At 66.5% G+C, this 18,566-nt stretch overlaps 1 protein-coding gene across 1 annotated transcript; it reads left to right on the forward strand.

The window, feature by feature from the left end:
- Window positions 1–3,850: 3,850 nt before the first annotated feature.
- LOC123026157 (snake venom vascular endothelial growth factor toxin vammin-like) lies at window positions 3,851–9,945 on the forward strand. The gene is made up of 8 exons (XM_044435452.1): window positions 3,851–3,919; window positions 5,544–5,675; window positions 5,870–5,900; window positions 6,398–6,594; window positions 7,203–7,282; window positions 8,088–8,117; window positions 8,322–8,384; window positions 9,082–9,945. The coding sequence occupies exons 1-8, from the start codon at window positions 3,851–3,853 to the stop codon at window positions 9,191–9,193; spliced, it is 714 nt and encodes a 237-aa protein (XP_044291387.1). The 3' UTR covers window positions 9,194–9,945.
- Window positions 9,946–18,566: the final 8,621 nt, after the last annotated feature.

The following is an 18,566-nucleotide window of genomic DNA, read 5'->3' on the forward strand; positions in this document are numbered from 1 at the left end:
GAGCAGGGCAGCCTTCCCTGGGGAGCCGAGCGGCTATTCCCACACTGGCCTCGGTTCCCAGCACAGCCCGCGGGGGGGTGGGGGCAGGAGATGCGCTGGGCTGGGGAGCCAGCAGTGCTGAGCCAGAGCGGCCACGCTGGCCTCCTCCGGCACGGGCCGCTCCGCTCTGCTCGGAGCTGCAAGCCCGTTGCTGGCGCAGTGTCCCCTTTCAGACCCATGCAGGGATGCCAGGCTGTGGGGCCCCGGGCAAGGCCAGAGCGCCAGCGAGGGCCACCCCCACCGAGACCCCCTCTCCCCCCTGCGCCCTGCTTGTGCCCCTGCCGCTCGCTTTGGGAGGGCAGAGGTCGGCTTGTTCTTGATGCAGCAACGTCGATGGGAAGAAGCCGGTCTGTGGGTGCAAATGGAAGGGGACAGGCCGGAGTCGGCCTTTGGGCACGAGCCCTGCACACTCGCCCTGGCGACCGCTCGCTGCTCCGGGAACAGATCAGCCCTCGGGGGGTGCCGTGCTCCGCAATCCGCCCCCACTGGCCTGCAGCCTCCTCCAGGTTTGCGGCACCGCTCCTGGGTGCTCCTGGGAGGCGGGAGGGAAGTCGCCTCGTCACGAGGAGCGCGTGCCCAGGGGTGTTCCCAGCTGATGTGGCGCAGAGGTGGCACCAGGAGGCCGGGGAGCCCTTGCGTCAGCCAGAAAGCCATGCTCTGGCCACGGGGGGCTCCTGAGCCGCTGGGTGTTCCAGGCTCCCCTTCAGGCGGAGCCATGACTGGAAGAGGCCACCTCACCTGGAGCCCGGGGAGCCGGGACTTCCCCTCTGTGGGCCTCAAGCGCACCTCTTCCTCACTCCACACCCCAGCAGGGCTGGCCCAGGCCAAGGGACTGTGGAAGCCCCTCCGCCAGGTGGCGGACCCGGGAGCAGGCGCTGACCTGGCTGGGGAAGCTCCTGCTGCCCCACCCGACCTTTGGCTGCAGCCTCGCCTCCTGGTTCCTCACTCACAGGCAGTGTGCCAGAGTGATGGCGGGGGGGGGGGGCCCTCCTGCACGTGCTTCCTCAGAAATAAGCCTGGGGGAGGCTGGTGGGCACCCGCCAGGGGAGGCAGTTTGGGCCTGCAGCCCCACATGAGCGCGGCTGCCCCGCCTGAACACCTGCAGGAGCGGCCTGCCCCCACCTGCTCCCCCCACGCCCCCGTCCCCGCCTAAGCGCTCGCCTTCGGCCTTTGCACGCCGGGTGCGTCCGCGCTGGCTGGAACCAGGGTGCGTTTGCCATTCCACGCTCTTCCGCGGGGATGCCTTCCTCACCCCCTGATCAAAGGCAAGATGAAGGCCAGCTGTCAGCAAGGCCCGGATTTGTGGCCACTTGTCCGGTTTCTGCATCCGGCTCAGCGGCAGTTCCTGGCGCGCAGCGAGGTGGGCTCCCCAGCTTCGGTGCCGAAGGGCAGGGGCGGCTCCGGTGAGGCCGGGGGCCTCTTTGCCAGGAGACGGTCCCTCGCAGCTGAGAGCTGCCTTGGGCAGCTGCTGGACCCCTCCCCCCAGCGCAGATGTCCGGCAGCTGCATCCGGGAATTGAGGACCGTCCTGCCCTCGCACTGACACACTCCCTCCATTCCTGTGGCCACACCGACCCCGCGAGGTCCCAGCCAGCCCCTGATCGGCAAGTCCTCTGGGCTTGTTTTCCATGGCTTCAGGTGTGGGGTGCGGGGCACACAGAAAGAAGAGAGCTCGGTGGGGGTGGAGCAAGGTCTGCCTTGGTGTCCAGGCTAGGAAAGGGCCCAGAAGAGACTCTCAGCTGGCCCCTGCGCCTTCAGCCCGGTGAGGGGCAGGCACCCCTGTTCCCCTGGGGAAAGGGGCTTCAGCTTGGGATGCATTAACAGAAGTATTACTTCCAAATCATGAGAAGGAGTAGTTCCTCTATACTCCGCACAGGTCAGACCTCACCTGGAGTCCTGTGTCCTGTTCAGGGCACTGAGATTTAAGAAAGATGCAGGAAAATTAGAAAGGGTCCAGCGGAGGGCAACCGAAACGATGCAGGGCTTGGAGACGCTGCCCTGTGAGGAGAGACTGAGGGAACGCGACACGTTCAGCCTTGAGGAGAGAAGGCCGAGGGGGACATGAGATCCCTCCATACGTCCCTCAAAGGCTGCCACAAAGAGGAAGGTCAAGAGCTCTTCCCGCTGATGCCAGAGCGTAGGACACAGAATAATCAAGTCAGTTTGTGACAGCCCCGGTTCAGGCCGGACGTCGGGAAGAGCGTCCTCACTGCCAGAGCAAGACGGCAGTGGGCCAGCCGCCCGGAGAGGCGGGGGGCTCTCCACGCTGGAGGCGCTCAGAAGAAGCTGGCCGGCCGTCTGCGTGGGAGGGTGTAAGTGGTGCCCCGTGCCAGCAGGGGTTGGACACAATGGCCTCTTCCGACTCTACTATTCTGTGATTCTATGGTTCCCAGGATCTGTTCCAGGCTTTGCACTTTATTTTAAAAGGGAGGTGTCTGAGCATATGCAGAGAGCTTTCACCACACATGTGAGGAACAGCTAGGGAGCAGCCTTTCCAGGGCTGGGGGAGGGGCTGGATCCCCACAGCTCCTGCAGCACGTGGATTGGCCTCTGATGCTTGACTACTTGAGGGAGTTGTATCTCTCTGCAAAGGGACTTCGGCGCCATGCGGTTTCCGCAATCGATGCAGACAGTGCTTTAAAGCACAGCGGGAAAACTCAGCGCTGGGCAAAACCAGCCCTGCTAGAGCCTGTTGAAGGTCAGGACGTGCCCCAGGCCGGCGGCTGCCCCAGCCCCGCGCCTTAGCAGGGCGGAGGGAGGCCGCGCACCCGGCTCGTGTCCCCGCTGCCAGCCCCGGGCCGTACCCTCTGTTCTCGCTGCAGGGGGCCGGGCGCCGCAGCCGCGTCTAGGAAGCCTTTTCTTCCGCACGGGGCGGGGGTCGATCCCATGGCACGCACCTCACCCTCGAGGCGTGGCGTGAGCCCAGGATCGGGCCCACATCGCCCGGAAGCCCGGTCGGGGCCAGGACCGCTCGCCCCCCGCGCCGCCCGGTGCCGCGGCTACTGCGCCCGCCTCTGGCCGCCCTCCTCCGCTGCCCGAGCAGGCGGGGCGCGGAGCGGCGCCGGCCCGCGCGGCCTTCCTTCCCCGGAGGCCGTGCCCGTTCCCACTTCTCTGCCCCTTCCTGCCCTCCCCTCCCTCTCCGCCCCCTTCCCCTCCCGGCCAGCCTCTGCCGGCGCCGCGCTCCTCCAGCCGCGCCGCGCGTTGCACTTCCAGGGGAAGCGGGGTCCGGGCAGGGCTCCTCGGCGTGCGCTCACCTGCCGCCGCGGCTGGCCCGGGCCCTCCTCTGCGCCGGCCCGGGGCTGGGCAGCCGCGCCCCCCATGCGGCCTCCGCCCCGCTGAGGCGCAGCTGCTCCGAGATGCTGCCGCGCGCGGCCGGGGCCCTCCTGGCGGCGGCCCTCCTCTGCAGCTTGTCCCGCACCGAGGTAGGCGGCGCGGGGGTGTCGTCCGGGACCCGGGCCTCGGCCGCCCGAGCCGGCGGCGGGACGCAGTGCGGCGCCTCCGCGCCCTGCGCACGGGAGCAAGCGCCCCCCGTGAGCTCCGGGGCCGCCGCGCTGCGTGACGCGCCTCGGGGGCCCGAGCGGGAGCGGGCCGGCGCGGGTGGGGAAGAGGGGTGGGACAAGCCCCGCGCGGCGGGCCGGCCGGCCGGCGGAGCGCGGCTGCTTCTGCGGGGCGCGCCGTGCGCCTTCCGTGCCCCGCGAAGCGAGGGCAGGTTCGGGGGCGGGTTGGGCCGGCTGTTTCTCCGACGGTTCGGGAAGGTCCGGGCCCCACGGCGATGCCTCCTGCACCCATGCGCAGGCACCAACGGGGGCGTCATGGGGGCCTGCTCTGCATGCAGAGCTGTGGAAGAACCTCGAGGAAGCCCCCGGGGGCCGCCGCTGCCAGTCAGTGCCAGCAATACGGAGCCAGGCGGCGCCTTCCCGGGCGAGCAGCTGGAGAGCTTCCTGGGCAGAAAATGCAAGTGCAGGGGGCAGTCATAAGAAGGCCGGGGAGGCCCGTTTGGACATCTTTTTTTAACAAAATAAGTTTGAAATTATAATTCTAAAGAACAAAGAAAAACTACAAACGACATCCATCATCAAAAACAGCGAGCCTGCTGGGTCAGCCCCCACACCCTTCTTTTTCCATTTATGATAACTTAAACACATATTTAAACCTATGCAAAGTCCCGTTTCTCTAGGCAATAATAAAAAGAGTCCCATGTTTGATAGAAGTCAGTTTGGACAGCTTTTTAAAAAGGCAGGGCCCTTTATTTATTTATTTATTTATTTGTGAGCCGCCCGAGGCTTTGTTGCGATGGGGGCGGCATAGAAATGTTTTAAAAATAAATAAGTAAATAAACAAATGTACAGCTGTTGGCACAGACAGAGGCCAGGGGCGTTCTCCAGCCCCTCCCCTGCGACTCTGCGGTTCCGCCCGGTCGCACGGTGCCCGTCCTGCGGTGCCGGAGTCTCCCAGCGTGCCTGCAAATCCACACGAGCCAGCAGTGCCCTGTCCGGTTTTAGATCTCGCTCACCCCCCAGGGGCACTCGTTCAGCAGCCTGCGCGGAAGGGGACGTGGGAAGCCGGCCGGGCGGCCTTTCCTGAGCCCCCCCGACACCCCCCGCAGTGGCAAAGCTGGGGGCTCCAGTCTGGTGCTTGACAATGCCCCACCTCTGGCAGAGCAAACGGGGGTGGGAGGCGCTTCCCTTCCCTTTGATCCTCGGAGCAGATCTAAATCAAATGCCTGTCATTTGAAGCAGCGTTGGCCACGTCTCCTCAGTCAGATCTCTGCAAAGACGCGCGCGCCTGTGCCGGCCTTGCGTTGCGTCGCTTGCTGCACCTCCGGGAGGTCATCGCTGTCACGCTGAGCTCAGCTGTGTGGGGTAGAATTTAGTGGGTGGCCAGGGAGCAGACGGGGGCGGGGGGGGCACTTAGGGGCAACTTTCATTCCTTCCTCCTGGCTAGAGCAAAAACCGGCGCCTCCTTGCGCTGTCGCTCCACACGCAGCATTTGGTTGAGTTACTTTCCCCAACCTCTGGGTGGGTGGCACTACAACTCCCATCACAGAACTGCCTCTCTAGATGGAACTTGGCTCTCTGGCAGAAGTGGTTCAGCCTCTCTGAGGTAGAACAGAAGCTGCTGGAAGCACAAGAGGCAGTGTGGCGCAGTGGTTAAAACAGGGCTGGGGCTCAGGAGCTCTGGGTTCGAGCCTCCGCTCAGCCGCGAAGCTCACTGGGAGACTCTCAGACGACCTGCCTCACAGGGCTGTTGTTGTGCAGCTGAGATTGCAAGGAGAAGCATTTCAGCCGCTTGAGTTCCTTGGAAGGAGAAAAGGCGAGAAACGAATCTAGCAGATCTGAGAAGCCGGGAACCCTCTGCTTGGCTCGCAGTCCTGCAGGGCGCCCAGGAGAGCGGCGCTGGCCTTGTCTGCGCCCTTCAGGATCACGGGGGGATTTGGGCAGGTGCGGCTTCCTCTGTGGCCGCGCCGCTCCCGGCCCGGCCCGGCCCGGCCCTTGGCGTCCGCAGGCAGCGACGCCTCCCGAGCCGCTCGCAGGGCGCGCGCAGAGGGCGCCTTTGTTCCGCGAGGCGGTCGCCCTGCTCGGCGGCGCGTCGCCAAAGGCCAAGGAGCGCCGGCTCGGCCGCATCCAGCGGCGGGGCGTGAGCGCCGCCTGGCGGCCCCGGCCGGCACTGCAGCCCCGCGGCCGCCTCGCTCTCGGTCCCGCTCCTGCGCGGAGGACGTCGGCGGCGGGTCCTGCGAAGCCTGGCCTTGGCAGCCAGGCGGGCTCCGGGCCGGAGGGAGGAAGCTGCCCGCGGTGCCCACGCGCCCCCCTGACGGCCCCCTTCTCTTGCAGCTGGTGTCTCCTTCCGACCCCTCCGCAGGAGGTGAGTGCTGCTTTCCGGATCCTTGGGGGGCGGGGAGGGGCCGTCCTCATGCGGGGGCCTCACTGCACTGCAGAAGCTGGGGCTGAGCCCCCGACCCACACACCCGCACGTGTGCGCCGCGAACGAGGTCCAAATTGCGTGTGAGGGAGGCAGAGGGTGGGGCATCGAGGGCCGGAATTCAGGAGGTGGCGCAGGGGGGCGCCTGGCATCTCCGAAGGAGAGGACCCCGCTTGGCGCAAGATGGGCGTGGCGTCCTGTGCAGGAATAGGCGCCGGAGCCTGCTCCCGGGGCTGGGGGCTGCCCCCCGCCTGCTGCCTGGGCGCACCCTCGGCTGGGCGGCCCCCCCGGACGATGGGGGCGCTCACAGGGGCGGTTGCTCTCCTCCTCGGCTGCTGCGCGGGCGCGTCTGAGCAGGCGGGGGGGCGGGACAGGCGGTGCCTCACCCCGCGCCCCCTGGCGCCCCTTCCCGTCCCGCCCCGTCCCGTCCCGCCCCACAGTGGTGCCCTTCGAGGAGGTGTGGAGCCGCAGCTACTGCCGGGCCCGGGAGACCCTGGTGGACGTCCTGCAGGAGTTTCCGCACGAGGCGGAGCACATCTTCAAGCCGCCCTGTGTCCCCCTCTGGCGGTGCGCCGGGTGCTGCGGAGACGAGAGCCTGGAGTGCACCCCCACGGAGACCCGCACGGTCGAGCTGCAGGTCGGTGCCCCGAGGGGCAGCCTCCAGCGGGGCCTCCGCCCCCCAGCCGCTCCTCCCCACGGACGGACGAGCCCCGGGGCTCTGCCTCGCCTCCGCCCGCCTCTTGCAGCCCCTGATGCCGGCTCCCAGGCCCCTGAATTAGAAGCGGGGACGCGGGCCCAGAGCTGCGGCCCGAGGAGTGCGCGGCACACACGGACGCGCTTGGCTCCGCATTTCTGGGTTAAGAACACAGGGCTGGGGGTGGGTTTTCACTGGCACAATGCGTGGGGAGAAAAAATCCCCCTGTACAGCTGACACGCGAGGCCTTCCTGGGGGCTGCTCCCGGGGTCTGAAACCCCCTGCAAGGGGAGGCTGGGCGGGTGCCCTGGGCCGGTGTGTCTGGAGCGTGTGTGGCGCAGGCAGGCCTTGGGGAGCCTGGTGGGGCTGCGGCGGTACAAGCGGCGCCCTCTCCCTTATGGCTGCGGGAAGGGGCAGGCGCCTGGCCCTGTGCGGACGGCTGGGCAGGACCAGAGGGGGCCTCGCACCCTGAGCCCCGTCCCTGCAGCAGCCGGCCGGCCGGCCGGGGACCAGCCAGCGCAGCTGGTGACGGCCTGAACACCCCCCGGCAGGTGGTGCGGGTCAGCCCCCCGCTGGGCACGACTCTGCAGGAAGAGATGAAGTTCACGGAGCACACGCGATGTGCTTGCCGGTGAGTCGGGGGCACACGAGTTGCTGGCCGGTGGCGGCATCAGCTTGTGGGGGGGGCAGCAACTGGGAGGGGAGGCGCTGGAGGAAGGACGTGGGCAGGATAATCCGCTTCCAGCTGGAGCTCGCCATCAGTCCCGCAAACAATTTTCCACCCTGGATCTGGGGCCTGCAGCATGTGACGTGCCTCTGAGCATGTGCAGAGCCCCTTCCCTCGTCCAGGCTGGAGGACAGGCCTGGCCTACTGCCCCGAGGGTTCCAGAAGCAGCCCTTGGTTTTAGGAGTGGCCACGGAAGCTGCTTGCTGCGCCTGGCTGTTCATGCAGCTGCAGGCTGGCTGTTGGTTGCCCCGCAGTCCCAAAGCTTAATGTGAGTGGCTGGCCAAGGATGCTGGGAGCTGTCATCCAACACGCCCAGCAGGCACAGGGCTCGGCTTGGCCGGGGCCTGGGAACAACGCCGAGTCACTTTCGCCGCTTGTTGTGGGGGTCCCATGAAAGCCAGCGGTCGCCTCCTGCCTCCGCTCGAGAGGTGCCGGCCACCTGGGGTGCCCAGCATGGCGCAGTGCCAAGCTGGGGCTCGGGAGGCCTGGGAGCGCGTCCACACAGCCCTCCGCTCACTGGATGAGCTGGGCCAGCCACAAACCGACAGCCTGGCCCACCTCACAGGGTTCCTCTGAGGACGAATGGAGGGGGAATTGTCTGAGCTGCCTTGCAGGGGAAAAGGTGGGATACAAGGAGCGGGCCAGTGTGAGCATCGCCCCCCACTCCCCGTGACACGGAGTCTAAACACCTTCCCTCTTCCGTTTCCAGGCCTCGCCGAAAACGCTTGAAAAGCGAGAGGTACATGTGGGGATGGTGGGCCAGAGGGGTGTGCGAGGAGGGGTTTCGGGGGGCGTCTTTGGTGGCGCACAGAGGCTGCCCAGCATTCCCTGGTTACCGGGCACCAGCCCCCCTTTTCCAGTCCCTCTCGTGGGCAGAGCCCAGTAGGGAGGATCTGGGAAGGTCTTCGCTGGAGCGCCCCTGACTCTTCTTCCTCGCGTCTAGGAGCCAGCGGGTAGCAGCCAAAAGGAGACCTCGGCAGCCAAGCCTCGAGCCGTCCGCACCTGTGTAAGTACCTCGTGGCTGGCAGCCACCCTGCGGGGAACAGGCCACGTTCGGGGGGAGCCCGGCCTGCAGCTCAGTGCCAGCCCAGGTGGGCTGCACTGGATGGGGGCTCTTCCCAGGGCTGGGCAGAGAGGAGAAACCTCACCTGCAGTCTAATCGACTCGACGTGACCAAACGAAATGGGATTGGGGAGGGGAGAGCGGAGCAGAGCAGAGCAGAGCAGTCAGACTCCGGCACCCGTTCTGACGCTGGGCGGCTGAGCAGCGCCAGACCCCCCTCCCTTCCAGTGCACTCCCCTCCGCAGCCAGTCGCCTTCCTCCTCGGGCCGATGGGGAAGGCCCAGGCGTGACGCTCTGGCCGCCAGGAGGTGGCGCTGCGGCCTCGGCGCTGGTGGAAGCGGGGAGGAGGAGGAGATGCGGCCCGCGCCCCGGGGCCGGACTGCGAGCGAGCGAGCCGTGGGGCCTCGGGAAAGTGCGTCTCGGGTCCGTCTGCTGGCTAGTGGGGTTCCGCCCTGCTCCCCCGCTCTGCTGAGCAGCCCCGAAAGGCTAAGCACCGTCTTTGCATGGCTGCAGGGAGGATGCCTGGACCGAACCGCCGGAGAGCAGAGCAGAGCAGAGCAGAGCAGAGCAGAGCAGAGCAGAGCAAGGGAACGGCGGCTCTGCCTGCACAGCCACAATTCTGCCGCATGTGCTTTTTCCAGCAGCTGCAAACTTCCTGACCTGGGGAAGGAAGATGCTCCGGAGGAAGACCGGGCGGATGCGCCGGCCGAGACCCAGGCTGTGCCCCCGCTGAGAAGAGCTGCCCCCCTCTGATGCCGGAGCAGGGCAGCGGCGGACGGGCGAGTGGAACAACTGAGCGCTGCGAAGAGCCAGCCGCCCCCTGCAGCACCCGGCCCGTGGCTCCTCTGTGGCCTTGTGGACACGGAGGGCGTGGGGGGCACTCCTGCTCTGTGGGGGCCAGTGGCTGGTGGCACCTTGCTGCCCTCCAAGGGGCATTGCTCACTGCCCCCTCCCCCCGCCCGGGGAAAGCGCCCCCCCTCCCTCCCTCCTCCGGTGGTGGCAGCCATCGTGCCCCAAAAAGGCCTTGGCAACCCTCCCAGGACAGCGCTTCGCCTCTCGTTTCGGGTGCGCCCCCCTGATGCCTCACGCCCATGCCTGTTTGATGGACTCATGCGTGTGCGTGCAGGTGTGAAGTCGTGCTTTATATGCTGCGCCATCAGGGAAGCCCAGCAATTAATTTTTAAAATAGAGAACAATGTGGGTTGGCCTGTTTGGAAGCCAGGCAGGGCTGCTCCTGAATCCCAAGAGCGGGAGTGAAGTCTGACTGCCGGGAGATGAGAAGGGAAGGGCACTCTGCATCGGCCCAGTGGCACTGGCGCCACCTTGGCTATCACGTGTGCCTCCTCATGGACTGCTCGCTTCACTTTCTTTCTTGTCCTCCCGGGCCCTCCGCGGGCCCTCCGCTTCCCCAGCAAAACGCTGCAGTGCCTTTCCCGCACCACGACACAGTAGCCTGCCCTCTAAGGTGCCTTGGAGTTAATTAAACCATGCTAGAGTGCGCTGGAGGCTGTTGTGTGACGCTTTTCCTGGAATCACAGTGGGTCGAGCGGGTTTCTTAATCTTAATTTGCTCAGGTTAAAGGAGCAGCGGTTCCATGGTGGAATCTTACAGAAACAAACAGTAGGAAAAGTGGGGAACAGGATCAAACTGTCTCCAGCTTTGGTTGCAAGCTACTTGAAGGGCACAATCCTACCACAAGTTTGCCCTGAAAAGACGCCTGCAGCTCGCAGCAGGCCCCAGCAAAACATTTTTCAGGCGAACGATGGTGCGTCGGGTTGGAGCGCACTTTAAAGAAACGCGCCCCGAGGGGTGAAATGAGGGCTCGGCGCCTTCAGTGGATACGCCGCGCGTGTGCACAGAGCTTAAGGACAGCATCGCGACGGAAGGAGGCACCCGCACCTGGGTCCCCGGCGCTGTAGAATTTAAGCACACGCTGCCCGAGCGACGTTCGCACAGGCGGGACGCGCGTCCTGCAGTGCTCGGGGGATGAGCCTGCACGCAGTGGCCTCTTGGGAAAGGCGCTTCCTGGGGAAAAAACCCTTCCTGGTGCCACGTGGACTCCTTCCTGCCAGGAGGGGACCGGATAACCTGGGAAACGTATGCGCAGAGAGAGTGCGCTGGCGCAGTTTCAAGCGCGGGGCTTTGAATGACTGGACGGGGCGGGGGTCCCCACAGACGTGACCCCCGCCCTGCTGGGTGCCGTGAATTCAGCCCGCGGGCCACTCCATCCGAAGTTCAGCCGGGGCGAGTGTCTCATTCGGGTACTGAAGCTCTGGGACCGGGATCGTGGTAAGTGGCACTGTGGAAAAGCCACCGGTACCCGGAGCCGCTCCGGACGCAGCCCGGTTCCTGGGGAAGTCGAGGCATCGAAGAGGTTCCACCCGGCGGAAGTGACTCACGGCTCCTGCGTGCTCGAGGGCTCCTCCCCAGCCTTCCTGGGCGCTTCCCAGGGCAGCTGCGCTCCGGGACACCCCGGGGCCCTCCCCGCCCCCTTCCCACCCAACCTCCCCGCAACTCCCGGCATTCCTCAGGCAGCCCCAGCCCGGGCATGCTGGGAGCTGCGCGGCTGTGCTCCCCAAGCGCGCACAAGCGCCCGCCCTTAATGTCTGGGAATCGGTGCTGGCGTGACCTGAAGGAAGCGCTCGCAAGAGCTCCGTGGGCGCACGAGGCGGGCACTCTGCGCACGGCCAGAGACCCTCTAAGGGCCAGCCCTGGCCAGGCTTAAGCGGCAGCTTCTGGCGGCTCAGATTCGCGTCTGGCGAGGGTGGATCGGAGCGCGGGGACAAAGCGCTGCAAAGCCCTGGAAGAGCCGCGGGGAAAGCAGGAGCCAGGGAGGGGTCGCATTCCAACGCCATGTGTCACCTCGGCCGACGCGGAGGCTTCTGGGAGTCGTAGTATTTCCCCCTCCCCGCGGAGGTCGGGCCAGGTAGACGCTCAGAGCCCCGGGACCTTTTGTTTTCGCGCAATAATCTCCGACCCCGTCGACTGCATTACTGCGCGCCGGCCTTTCCGCTGCCCATTAATCAGACAGAGGACGGTGGCCTCTGCACATGGGCAGAGTGCAATTGTTCCGCCGATGCGTGAGCCTGCGCTGGCCACCGAAGAGGAGGGGCAGGCTTCTGACGGCGGCTGAAACGGCGCCTTCCAAACTGACGCGTCCCCAGCACCTCTTAGAATGAGTGCAAGGAAGAGCCCGGGGCATGCGCGCCTCAGCCCGCAAACAGGGACGGGCGCTCGGCACATGCCCCGAGGCCTCCCCGTCCTCTCCGCCAAGGCGAGCCGGGGGCTCCGATAGCGTGTCGCCGCTCCGGAGTCGGCGAGGCACGGACTACAAGGCCCAGAGCGCCGCGGCCCCACCTGTGCGATCGCGGAAGGGCCCGGGGGGCGGGCGCGGGGCGGGGCGCCGCGGAGGGAAACTCGCTCCCCGGGACGGCCGGAGGCGTGCGCGCCTCCGCCGGGCTGTGGCTGCCGGAGCCGGCTGGGCGGGAGCGGCGGAGTCCGCGCGGGATCGCCAGCAGCCCGGAGGTCCGCGGGAGCGGCCGCCGCGGGGTCCAAGACCCGCCACCGGAGGTCAGTCGGGCCCCTCGCCCGGCCGGGCGCCCGCGCGTGTTCCGCCCGGCCGGGGGGCGCTGCGCGAGCGCCGCGGGGCGGCGGCGGGTCCGCTCTCGGAGGGGCGCCGGAAAACTTTCCGCCCCGCCTCCTGCTCGCGGTGTGGCCGGGGAGGGGCGAGCCCCCCGGCTCTCGGGGGCCCCGTCCCCACGCGCCTGCCCGGGAAGCCGCCTTCGCGGCGGGAGTGGTGGGCGCGGACGCCCCCCGCGCGCCTCCTCCCCTCCCTCTACCCCTCCCGCCCCCCCTTCCCCGCCCCGCGGAGAATCGGGGCCGTCCGGCCGTCTCCCGGCCGGGCTCGGCGGGCGGAGGGATCGCACGCCCGGGCTTGCTCGGCGCTGCTGCGGCTGCTGCGGGCGGACGGGGCGCTCGGCGGCCTCCGCGGGGCTTTGGGGGCGCAGAGGAGAAGCGGTGGGCAGGAAGCGAGGGGGGAGTCGCGAGGAGGGAGTCGCGATGGGCTCCCCCCGTGCTGGGGGGTGGGAGGTGGGGCTGATCAGGCATTTGGCGGGGGGGGGAGGCTGCGTGGGTGGCCCTGCCTGGCGCCGTCTTTCTTTCTTCACAAGGTTGATAATCGCCCTCCGCAGCAGGCGGGCGGGGGGGGGGGGGGGGGGGGGGGGTGGGAGGCACACAAAATGGGAGTCAAAAATCAGTTCTCACTGTGGCCTGCCAGGTGGAAGGGCGGCCTAAAAGGTCTAGCTCAAACACGCTACCGGCTGTGAAAGCCATATTCAGTTAAACTGTTGTATTAGTAGAGAAATTATCAACAATAACAACCCCCTTCAAGATGGTCAGTGAAGATTTGCCCTGAGGCTTAGTGAGGGCAGCGGGTTGGGCAGAGTGAGTCATTGTTGCAACTTTTCTTCCCCTTTTTGCCTGACTGTCTTTTCTGGCCCTGCCCGTTGTTCGAAGGCGTCACATGCCTGGGCCCTCATGTGGCGATTGCAGCCATCCCACAAGAACGTAACGAGGTGGTCTGCGCCCACCATAGCTCTTGGTTTCGGGTGAGGTGTGCGGGGACGCGACTGCGGGTGCCAAAGGTGGCGTGTGTGTCACGCTGGACACTTTTGGGCCTTCTGCATCCACACAGGCACAGAAGCGCTTTGGAGTTCTGCTCACAGCCCAGGAAGGGCAGAGAAGTGCGGGCGGGCATTGGGGGGGAGACGAGCGTTGTGGGCCAGAGCGGGGACCCTCCCGGCTGCGGCTGCTGAGGGGTTTTTGTCTCCGACCGACCCTCGTGCTTCCGTTCAAGCTGAGGGTTAGATGGCTGGGCCATGGGCTTCGTGGCCACGCCGTGCGGGAGTCTCCCGGGGAGGCGGGAGCGCTGCCCGCGGCTGTTGACTCACCCGGCCGAGACACATGGGGCTCTTGCGCCCCTTCCTGGCGGCGATCCCATCGGGTGGGGGCAGTTCCGCAGCCTTGCATCTCTGCCTCCGCTTCCTGGGGATTAGCCTGCGCTCTTTCCCTTTGGAGAAGCGACCGGCCAGGCTGGGGCTGTGTTGGCTTCCAGAAATTCTGCAGCCTTGGCACCCGGAGGTGTGAAATAGTTTACCCTCTCCGTGTGGGGTTAGAGGAATGTTTGGGCCTTTTTTACAGCGAGAGGGATGAAGGGCAGGGAGAAGGTGGGCCACCAGCAGCGTGTGTGGGGCAGAGATAAGGGGACGCTGATTGCGTCCCCTCTCACCCCTTGCTTAGTTTCCCCAGAGTTTCCGCGAATACTTGTGGAAAAATGCGAGCAGCCATCCCATTTGTCCTCACAAGGATCGCTAAAGGCAGCTCTGGCCGCGAGGACGAGTGGCTTGTGGTCCCCCGGCCAGCCCCACGGCTTCGCACCTTGCTCTTTATCTGAGTGGCAGCGGCTGGAAGGGCCTCCGCCGCCGTCCTGTGCCAGAGCTTGGCCCGAAAGGGAACGGAAAGGAAGCTGGGACTCTGAAGAGTTCGGGCAAAGGCCGCTCTCGCTTTCGGAGCCTCCGGAGCCGCAGGGCAGCACACCGGGCCTCGGCAGAGCACTTCTGCCGCAGTGCTGGACATCGCGCTTCACGGGGGGGGGGGGGGACACGTTCCAGCTCAGGGGGCTTTTCCCAGGTCAGCAGGGTCCCCGCACCTCCCTCTAGAAGTCCAGCGCCGCTCAGAGAGAGGGCCAGGCCCGTGGCGCGGTACGCGGCTGCCGCACTCCAAAAAGGGTGTCCGGTGCTGCGCCCGCTCCGGTGGAGAGCCAGACGCTCGCCCGTCCCGCCTCCCCCCTGCTGCTCATGCGGCCTCAGAAGCCCACCACGAGAAGTGACCCCCCAGCCCCTGCTGCACTGTCCCCCCGAAAGAGGCGGGGGCTCAGTGTCAGAGGGGTGGCGGCGACTGTCTGGGCACCGACGGTCGGCCAGAACCTCCTTTTTGCGCGCCCGCCGGTCACCCCTGCCTTGGCGGGCCCTTGGCGCTTGGCAGGGGGGCAAGGCCGAGCAGACGTGTCTGGGGCAAGCGAGGCCAGTGCCTCCTGCTGACCGCTGGCCTTCAGCCCACAGAGGCCCCCAGCTGCCTGGGCGAACAAGCCCCCCTCCCCGTTTGTTTGAGGTCCTGAGCCCTCCCCTCAGCAGCCTGCCCGTCGGCCATTCCACACACCCGGCCTAGCTCAGCCGCCCCCAAGCTGGTGGCTGCGGATGTGCTGGACGGCCGCTCACGTACTTCCCAGCCCTCCCCTCCTGCCTGTAGGCTGGTCTGAGGCATCCCGCTGTCCCCCGCGCTGGAAACGGGACGCTGGGCTGGATGGGCCTGCGGTGGCCTGGGCAGCAGCCGGGCTGTCTCACGCCTGTTCTGGCATTCTTACGGAGCAAAGGGCGTCCCTATTTGGGGGCCTCAGTCGTGATCCACTGAGTCTGTGCCCCCCACGTAAGACTCTGAGCTCACCCCAAATCCTTTGTGCCACCAGCTGAGCAAGGCAATGGCTACTTTCTTTCCCGAACAGAATGTCCAGCAAGATGAGGCAGGGGCTGGGCAGGGCCCTTTCATGACCCCATTCGGGGCTGGTTCGCCTGCAGAGGGGAGTGCTTCCTGCTGCCCCCGCCCGGCATGCCCGTTTGGCGCCCTCCTTCCCATCATCCAGAGCTCCCAGCACGGCGTGGCCCCGTCTGTGCCCCTGCACCCGCCTGCCGCAGAGCCCAGCTGCCCCGATGCTCCTCTGGCTGGGCCCGCTGTGCAGGAAGCCAAGCGAGGGGAGGGGAGGGGAGGGGAGGGGAGGGGAGGGGAGGGGAGGGGAGGTTCTGCCAGAACAGAAATGCCCCGGAGCGAAGCGGCAGCCCCCTTGATAGTGGACGCTTGGATGGGGGGCGGTCCGGGCAGGGGGCCACCGGCTCCCTCCCTGCCCACGCTCCCTGCTCTGCACCCTGTCGCAGGACCGCCCCCACGCCCCGGAGGCTTCCGCCTGCACTTCTCTCCCCACCCCCAGGGCCAGAGATGTGGACACCCCCCCGCCCGTTCTGGCTGGGGCTGGGCGTGCCTGGGGGGCGCTTGCCTTCCACCTGAGGGGCTGGACTGAGCTCTTCTCGGTGCCCCACGCCGAGGACGTTCGGAGTGGCCTGGCACGGGGCCAGCAGGAACCGAGCCCCCTTCTCGCCCCCCTCGGCACCCTCTTCGCTTGGCCCAGAAAGCCGCCCCGAGGCTTCGGCGAATGGGGCAGCATAGAAACTTTCTAAATAAATAAATAAATAAATAAAATAAAAGGCGCTCCGGGACCGCGGGCGACATGGCCAAGCCGCCTGCTGGGGGGGCCTCTGGCCAGGGACCCCGGTCCCTCCCCACTGCTTCCAAGTTGGGCACCCCGCTCGTTCATCCCTGGCTTCTCGAACCTGGCCCTCCCAGACGTGTTGGGAATACAGCGCCCGTGTTGGCTGGGGAGGACGGGGAATCGTCCCAGTGCAACTGGGGGAGCCGCGCTGAGGAATTCTGCCTCAGGCACTCGCAGCTGGAGCAGCACATGATGCGCGATTGAGCAATGCTGAATCGGAGCTACTTGAAAATGCCACACAGACCCGTTTTGCAGCCTCTAGAACGTCAGAAATGCTCCAGAAAGCGTGTTGCGAGTTGCCTGTGCGGGTGGCCGTGTGGGGGTGCCCTCCCGGGTCCCAGAGCAGCCAACTTGGGCCAGAATTGGACCGGGAGGGGAGTATCCCCCTGGGCCGAAGGACCCGACAAGGCTTCGTAATGTGCAGCGGGGGTGTCGCCACGTTGGAATAGATCGATTCAAGAAAACAAAATGAAAAACCCTACGCTGGTGCATCTGACGCGGCGTGTGGTGTGGTGGTGAAGAGCGTGGGACTGGGACTCAGGCGATCCGGGTTCAGCCATGGAGCCAGCTGGGTGACTTTGGGCCACTCAAAGACTCTCAGCCCAGCCTACCTCACAGGGTTGTTGTGGTGGGGATGAGATGGAGGAGGAGAATGAGGTAAGCTGCCTTGAGCCCTTTGCAGGAAACAGGCAGGATACAACTCGGGCAGCAGAAGGGCCCCGAGTGTGGAATTGAGGACCCAGGCAAAAGGCAGAGTTGCCCCCCCCCCCCGCCGCATTTTGAGATGTTTCTGGGAATACACCAGGCATTGCGTAGCTCCTCTTCCCATTCATTTTCACAAAGGTAACAGGATCCCGATAGCTCAGTGAGTGAACTAGGGAGGTGGGGCAAGATGGGTGGACACTTGCAGGGACAACCTGCACCAGTATCTGGTGCCTGCTCACCCATCGCCCCCAAGGGAAATTCCTCTCCCAACCGGGAGAGTTTCGGGGCCACCACAGAAAAGGCTCTGCCTCTCGCACACACCCGGCGTATCTCGATCGTCAGCCAGGCCAGGGCTTGGCCGGCTCCGTGAAGGAGAGCGTGGCCCTTGGCCTGGCGCCGGGGCTGCTGGGCTTCTTAGTCCGTCGAGAGGCTGCAGGCCGCGGGCTCCCAGTGGCAGGGTGCAGCAGGAAGGCCGGGAGGGCGCCTCCTCGAGTCGCAGGCTGCGCCCTCTGGGCAGATCGGGAAGATCCGGCTGCTGCTGTCTGTGGGTGCCGACGGCCAGGAGGAGGGGCCCGGAGGGTGGGGGGACGCCATCCCAAGGGGAGGGAGAAAGGTGGCCTTCCAAGATCTGCCACATAGCGGGGGGAGGGACTGCACTTCATTTTGGGGAGAAAGGTGTGCATGCCCTGCAGCCGAGGTTCTCCGTAACGCCAGACCCGCGGGGGAACGAGCCTCCCCGGCTCAGAGGCCCTGCTTTCCCCGGCCGTCTTGCGCCTTTGGGCCTCGGCTGGGGCACTCGGAACCGCTCTGGAGAGGCCGCACTCCGGCACGGGCGGCCCAGAGACGGTGAAGGCGCCGGACTGCCGGGGCTCCTGCGGGGCTCCGCTCGTCCCTCTGGCGCTGCTTGGGCTGCCCGTGCAAGCAGCCTCCAGACGGAGAGTTCCCGGGGGCCGGCCTGAGCCGAAGCCTTCCAGGGCTTGCGAGGCACCGAGCCACGAATGTGGGGGGCGCAGACAGCAGCTGGAGCCTCCCTGGGGGGCAGCACTCTACCGCTGTGTCATTGCAAGGACTCGCTGCAGTCTCGCGGACGAGGCTGCTTGTCCTAACGCCGCCCGCGCCCTGGCCTGCTTCCCCCACAGTCAGTCTGGCTGTGCTGACGCAGATTTAAATGCGAACCTGCCCGGTTCCCGCAGCTCAGCCGGGCGTGTGCTCCTGCCAAGAACAGGTTCTCCCTCTGGATGGGCCTGGGAAGCGCAGCCCTGTGGTGGAAGGGCTCTGTGCCGCGGCGCTCGTTTTCCTCGCCGTGTGGCGTCCTCCCTGCCACACATGGGGGGCACCGCAGGCGGGGGCGTTTTGCACCCCTGTGCCTAAGGGAGAGGTGCCTCTGAGCATAGGCAGAATGCCTTCCTTGACACAGGGTGGCCACGGTGCACTTAAGACGTAGCCAAATGTCGGAATGGCTCGCCTGGCTTCATGAGGCACGGGAGCAAAACGGGTGCCGGGGCCAGCGGTGGGGCCCCGGGCGAGGCCCGCTGAGCCAGCTCCCCTCTGCAGGGCCCTCGGCTCTCGCTGGCGTCGGCCGTCCTTCCGGGGAAACCGTCTGGCCCTGTTCTCTTTGCACAGGACGACGGCTTGATCCTCGTCCCGGGACAGGGCTGGGCCGGGCTGGGCTGGGCGGAGGATGACATCGGCGCTCTGGCAGCGCAGAAACTTGTCGTGTCTTGCACCCCAAATCTCCGGTTTCTCTGCGAGGGCAAATTGCATCAGGCAAGCAAATGCGACCGGAGGCACCACCCTCCGCCAGTTTCGACAGAGCAAGGCCCACGGCTGCGGGGTGGCTGGCCGGGCGCTGGCAGCCCCATGCAGAGCGCCCCCGAACGGCCCCCCCGGGCAGCTCTGCTCAGCTCTTGCACGCGTGAGGCTGCGGCCCCCTTGGGGGAATCGCTCCGTCCCATGGCTGGGCCGCCTCTGCCTCCGCCTGTCCCTGGCCTGGCTGTCCTCTCGCGATGTGTCCGAACTGTCGCAGCCTCGGTGTGGCCATGC

The sequence above is a fragment of the Varanus komodoensis genome, unplaced genomic scaffold (assembly GCF_004798865.1).
Source record: "Varanus komodoensis strain SLA01 unplaced genomic scaffold, ASM479886v1 scaffold29_3, whole genome shotgun sequence".
Taxonomy (NCBI): domain Eukaryota; kingdom Metazoa; phylum Chordata; class Lepidosauria; order Squamata; family Varanidae; genus Varanus; species Varanus komodoensis.

Excerpts from the sequence above, each read along its gene's own strand:
- LOC123026157 (XM_044435452.1), top strand. The coding sequence starts at position 3,851 with ATGGGGGCCTGCTCTGCATGCAGAGCTGTGGAAGAACCTCGAGGAAGC. Across the intron at positions 6,595-7,202 it reads CCCGCACGGTCGAGCTGCAG|GTGGTGCGGGTCAGCCCCCC; the intron begins GTCGGTGCCCCG and ends ACCCCCCGGCAG. Across the intron at positions 8,385-9,081 it reads CTCGAGCCGTCCGCACCTGT|CAGCTGCAAACTTCCTGACC; the intron begins GTAAGTACCTCG and ends TGCTTTTTCCAG.